At 38.7% G+C, this 6,500-nt stretch overlaps 1 protein-coding gene across 1 annotated transcript; it reads left to right on the forward strand.

Moving 5' to 3' along the window:
• The first annotated feature begins 333 nt into the window (after window positions 1-333).
• On the forward strand, window positions 334-3,595 carry neurod6b (neuronal differentiation 6b). Its single transcript, XM_051124691.1, has 2 exons — window positions 334-672; window positions 1,640-3,595. The coding sequence occupies exon 2, from the start codon at window positions 1,645-1,647 to the stop codon at window positions 2,596-2,598; it is 954 nt and encodes a 317-aa protein (XP_050980648.1). The 5' UTR covers window positions 334-672; window positions 1,640-1,644; the 3' UTR covers window positions 2,599-3,595.
• Window positions 3,596-6,500: the final 2,905 nt, after the last annotated feature.

The raw sequence follows: 6,500 nt of genomic DNA on the forward strand, positions 1-6,500 counted from the left end.
CTGCATGACAACTAGCCCAATTCTTCTGTAAATATCTAAATACCATCAGTGTAAAGTGAGTTTGACTGAATATATACCATACAGTACATTATGACAGCACTAGCAATGAATTAATTCGTTGCTGTTTATCAACCAAATGTTCCTCAACATGTATACGCACGCAAGCTATACATATGCAAGTGCAGAGACTTTATGCAATATCTGAGCATTTATTATCCATCAGACGACTCTATAACACATTCGTGAACTGATCTGCTCTTGCCTGCAGCGTCCGTCGCCCTATAATCAAATACACGCTTCACTTTAAAGTCTAAATCATTTAGCCGTCTCTACACTGGTATCGTCGCAGCAGAACTGGCATTAATCTCTCTTTTTTTACCTCGGAGTTTTTTGACGGTAAATGAGAGCCTCCCGGTGCCCATTACCGAGCGCACCAGATGATGAGAGCGGAATGAAGGTCCCCGGAGACCGCGTCACGTGACCAACAAAACGTCAGTGGCAGATGGCATGGGTACCAGCGCTGGTGCCTGGCATGGGTGTCATTTCTCTGTGAAAGAGAGAGAGGGAGAGGGAGATTAAAGGAATTCTTACAGCTTCACATCAAGCACATGGGAGGCAGCCCTGCACGTCGAGAGGAATTCGAACATGCGAGCTGAACACTGAAAGAAACAGGTGAGCCATGAAAAAGCAGTCTGCTTTAATAGAGCATCAGTTTGGGCATGCATGTGTTGTTGTTGTTGTTGTTTATTGTTATAAACAGCGCGCATAGCTCCAGTCTTTTTTGCCTTACAAACAATGTACCTAATGACATGGTTGTTGTTTTGTTAGGGAGTAACATCGCCAGTTAACCAATTAGAAATGAGCTACAGGACTGAAATCAAAATACATGACCACCACATTCCTGAGATGACAATAGAAACTGTAAATCGTTTCTAAAGCAAAAATACTAATTCTGAGTTGATTAATACAATTTCACGTCTGGTTAGTATTTGATCACGTTAATGTATGACAAAATGTGTCACCTGAATCAGCAGGTTCTCGTTTGATTTGATATATAACATCCACATAAGATTTATGAAGATCATTAAAAATAAAAACTTAAACATTATATAACCAGACGGGGTATATTGTAACATTTTCCAATGTGCGTGTATTATCAAGGATTAAAAATAAACAGCATGCAGGCCCAGATTTCACTGTCAAACACGTTCTGGTATGTTTCTGCATTTGTTAACTTTCATTTATCCGTTTTGAATGAAAATGTTCACCATGTTATGTTTAAAAGCATAGCTTTGGGATGACAATTTCGTTTGATACCACATTAATGCACAAAATGGAAAATATAGTGGGATTGTAAAAATGACACTCTTTTTATTTGTAAACTTTGAAACACATTTTCAGACATTTTAAATGCAGGTCAGACTAACATAGTCTCGTTTTGGTTTTATGAATTCCTTAAGAAAAAAAAAAAAAAAAACCATTATATAGCCTATAATTAACGTTCTCTTCAAGTAATGCTAATCACAGACTTTATTGATTTTAAAAAAGCATTTCAATTCTTTAGGTTACTAATGGGTAATTAGGCTTCCGGGTACGTCATGGCTGCTTTATTTTGTTGTTAATTTTTGTCGTTACGCAGGGACGATGCTAACCGTACCATTTGAAGACCCAGATATGATGCGCGAATCTCAGTTTGGTGGCACATTCACCCGTCAAGAAGACGCCCGGACGCTCAACAGCGCCGAGCTCAAGGAGACCGAGGACGACAACACTGACAGGGAAGAGGAAGAGAGAGAAGAGGACGAGAACGGCCTCCCTAAGAAGAAAGGTGCGCGTAAAAAGAAATTCTCCGACGGCCGCGGCGACCGCGTCAAAATGCGCCGGCAAGAAGCGAACGCGCGGGAGCGCAGCCGTATGCACGGCCTGAACGACGCGCTGGAGAGCTTGCGCAAAGTCGTGCCGTGCTACTCCAAAACGCAGAAACTCTCTAAGATCGAGACGCTGAGGCTGGCCAAGAATTACATATGGGCTCTGTCTGAGACTCTGAGCGCGGGAAAGAGACCCGACCTGCTGGCGTTCGTGCAGACCCTGTGCAAGGGCTTGTCACAGCCTACGACTAACTTGGTCGCGGGCTGCCTGCAGTTGAACGCCAGAAATTTCCTCACAGATCACAACGGGGACGTGTCGTTCTCTGGCAGGCCTCAGTACGATTCTCTGTACCCGTATCCGAACGCTGAAATGGCCACGCCCACCGGCCTCAGTTCTGGGACCCGGGACGGCGTCAAGCCGTTCCGGCCGTACAACTATTACGCGTCCTACGAGTCCTACTACGACAGCGCCTCTCCAGAGAGCAGCAGCCCTCATTTTGACGGCCAAATGAGTCCCCCGATTAATTACAACGGGATTTTCTCGCTTAAAAAACACGAGGACCAAGTCGAGTACAGTAAGAACTGCCATTACGGGATGAGATACTGTAACGTTCCCGGCCGGGGCTCCATGTACCGCGTTTCCCCAGACAGCCATTTTCCTTATGACTTACATCCCCGCAGCCAATCGTTCCAGAGCCAGGACGAATTAAATACGGGTTTCCATAATTAAAAGCGAGCATAGGGGTTGGATGCCAGCTACACTCTGATCTGTTAATTAATTAGTGCTTGTTGCTGATTGTTTTGCTTTGTTTTCGTTTCATTTCGATATAGTGTAAAATCAATTCTATTTATTTGAGACTGCATAGGTTGCTCATGCATCGACGCGGGCTGTGATTGGCCTGCTACAATCAATTAATGAAAAGAAGATGAAAATTAAAATTTAAGGCTTTTGAAACTCATCCTGTGCAAATGGATTTATTCGTGTTACATGAAACACAAAATCACGATAGCAATAATGGAACTATGCAACACAGTGTGACAAATATATTACCGTGCAGACATGTAAATAGCCTTATTGTGTGAATTTTATTCTTCGTTAGACTTCTGTGTCTTTGAACTATTATAGATACTCACCATTCTGACTGATTCTGCGTAATGTCAACAATTAAAGAAAACTATTGTGATTTTGCTATGTACAATGTTTTTTGCCCCCTTTATTTATTTTGTTTATTCTCTGAGGAGCATCGGGTCTTGTGAATGGTGTGAACTTGAGGAGCTCACTTCGATCAGCTTGTCGAAATAAATCTTGAATGTGATCAACTGTGTTCAAGCTCTTTCTTGAGGAAATCAGTATTAGCCCAGTCAATACTAGACATGAACGCACTATTATATATCAACAGATTACGGAATAAAATGCTGCGGCATCAGACTTGACATCTATTGACATCTACCTCTTGAAATATGAAATGTATTATTTGTTATTAAGTTATTAGATTTGTATCTGATGACTGGGGTTATTTAAACCATAAATCTTGTCTTTAAAAAATGCCGTGACCGCACGTTTGATAAATTGTAAACTTTATATCAGCACTAAATAACTTGATGAGTTTCAATTCACTTGATGAATCCCTTACAGCACGAATGAGTCTGACAGCTGACAATCTGATCGAAATACACTTACATTTGTGGCTCGAAATGTTTTTGTGAGGATTAAGGATATATAGATAAAATAATAAATATTCAATTAGCAATTGTTTGGTTTTGACCTTATGTTTATTCATATTTGGATATAAGTGCTCCATAGGGGTTTCAGCGGGAACATGCTGAATTCATTATGACCTTTTAAAAGATTGTTAATAATGTATGTTATCCAAATAACGGGCTTTAATGCTATTATTATTATTATTAAATAAAACATCTAACGAATTTACACATTTACAATTTATATATATATATATATTTTTTTCTTTTCAGATCAACAAGGTACTTTCAGATGTCGGATAACAGGTTTCTAAGATGACAGTTGGAGTATATTGATTTATAATTTAAAAAAGAGTTTTATATTTTATTAGAGTATTAATTTCACACTTATTATATGGATTTATTATTATATATATTTCAGGTTTGCGTCTCAGATTGTAAAACGAAGAGACGAATTTCGATCAAGGACAGAAGATCAGTGATTAATTCTGTGATCTTCTTATTCTTCTTTTTCTTAATAATAATAGTAATAATAATAATAATAATAATAATAATAATAAGTGATTAAAGCGGGTTTTTTTTTTTTTTTTTTTTTTTTTTTTGAGAGTCAAACGAATTGTTAAAGTCGGTGTGACTTCGTGCAGAGTTTGACTGACTGTTAGTAAATGCCACTCAAATCGGTATTTATACGCAGGCCTATGTGACGATTAAAATATTTAATAGATAAAATAGCAATTGCAAGGAAAAAAAATCTCAACTAAAGAAATTTTAAACAAATCCAATATAAACCCGAATTATCTAAAACTGAGCAGTTGATGGCAGATAGGCTATTGTCTTACAGTCTAATATGTCCGCTTTTTGTCACTGAGATTTTCAGCCTTTTAAAGTTTCTCCAAGGTTAAAATCTACCAAATGTAAAATTACAACACGACGTTATATATGTGAATATTTACTTCACTTGTATATTTGGATGTAGACGTAAAAATAAAACATAAACAAATCAAATACAGTTAATAAATAAAACAAAATAAAAAGCACAAATATTCATAAAATCGGTAAATGAAATCCATGCCGGTTTTTGCTCCTCTATGACATCATCTTGTCCTGCTCTGTTGCTGCTAGTGTGAAAATGTGTCTCTGTGTTTGACATGTGAATCTCTGGAGCTGGAAACCTCCAGGCCAATGACACCATCCTTCCTCTCACACTCATCCTCTCCTTCAGTCAGCCTCTGACAGCTGCTCCCTGACAGGAGGAGTGTGTGTGTGAGAGAGAAAGGTCTGCAGGCAAACAGTCTCGGGGGTGAAGGTCTGAATGGTTGGCATGCATTTGCTCTCCTTTGACTGAGAGGTTAACCACGATTGTGCCCTCTTTCTCTCTCTGTCTCATAGAGTCTATAGAGGTAAAGTATAGTGCAGCATATGGCATATTCTGTGTGGGTGGCAGAGCTGGGGGCGTCAGTCTGGCTTTTATATGAACAAGAGTTTTCACATTCATATCTGTTCTTTATGAGTCCATGCGACCCGTATTAAAATGCTATTCATAATGCATGCAACACATGCATATATGCATTTACATAAATACAGACAATCAACTTACTCTAAGTGAATCAATTAACGAGTGGCTCATAATTGCACCCCATGGCTTAATTGTCAATATGTCACAAGTAAATATGAATTGCATTTACAGTGCATGTCACAAATCATGAGGTGCAACGTGAGCTAAGATTATTGGAGTATGATAATAAAGTAAATAATATTTTAGTTTTTCAACTTCAAAATTTCACATTTAATTCAATGCATTATAAGCACAGATGGATAGATAGATAGATAGACATTAATAAATTAAATACATTTTTTTTTTTTAGCAGAAAATGTATTTTTATTTATTTATTTATTTAGGCTATTTATTTTGCATGGCAATAACATGATTCATCTCTTCTGAATCCACTATGCAAAAATGGATCAAAATATTTGTGAGTTTGAGAAATGAATTTAAATGGTTTTATCTTTGATTAATTTATTGAATACAATGAAATGAAAAGTTCCAGAATTCCTGTCCTGATAAATAGCAATTATTTAAATGGACAAACAGTGTCTTGAATGGTTAAAGGGCACAATCCCTCTGAGTCTGGCATTGCCTAAAATAAATAGCCTGTTAGAAATAATCTGGGTGATTAAAAGTGAAAAATGCTCTGCCCCCACAATGGTGATTTACCACCTTAAACTTTGGCTGCAGAAGTGAATAATAATTCCCGGAGAGAGAGAGAGAGAGAACGAGTGAGAGAGAGGGGAAAAAAGGACAGCTCTAGTCACATCGTCAACCCTCCCCAAATTTCCAGCCTTCTCCGGGACACAGATGGCCTGGGACACAAAACTCTCCCTATTAAATTCCTAATAATCATTTCTCTTGTGGAATGGTGTGAGAGACTGGGGAGGGGAGGGGGTGAGGCCGAGGGATCTGCTGTTTTAATTAGATGCTTTAAGGAGCAGAGGCGGTGTGGGAAGCAGTGCATTCTGGGAGTGATGGGTGCAGGGCTGCCATAAAATGACACCACAGCAGAAGCCAGGAACTCATTTGCATGTCAGATTGGCATCGGATTGGCACGAGGCCTGGGCACGGGGAAACACTCCTGAACTCAGCAGTCAGAGGTCTGAAGAGGAGAGAAAGACAGCAATTATGTGCCGGGGTGTGAGAGGAGTCTATTCGGAGAAACGAGAACTAAAATTATGTAACAGAAATGCAGGATAGTAATTTTTTAAATGGCATACACATTAAGGGGACTGTGTAAACAGTCATTCCAAAACAAACATTCATTACAAATCTTGGCTAATATGTTATGTGTTGTAATACTGTACACTGCCTACACAAATTTGCTACTTTAGTTTTTCAGAGGGTCATTCAGATGCATGTAATTGCAATGTTTGATGCAG

Source organism: Labeo rohita, chromosome 2 (genome assembly GCF_022985175.1).
Source record: "Labeo rohita strain BAU-BD-2019 chromosome 2, IGBB_LRoh.1.0, whole genome shotgun sequence".
In the NCBI taxonomy this organism is placed as follows: domain Eukaryota; kingdom Metazoa; phylum Chordata; class Actinopteri; order Cypriniformes; family Cyprinidae; genus Labeo; species Labeo rohita.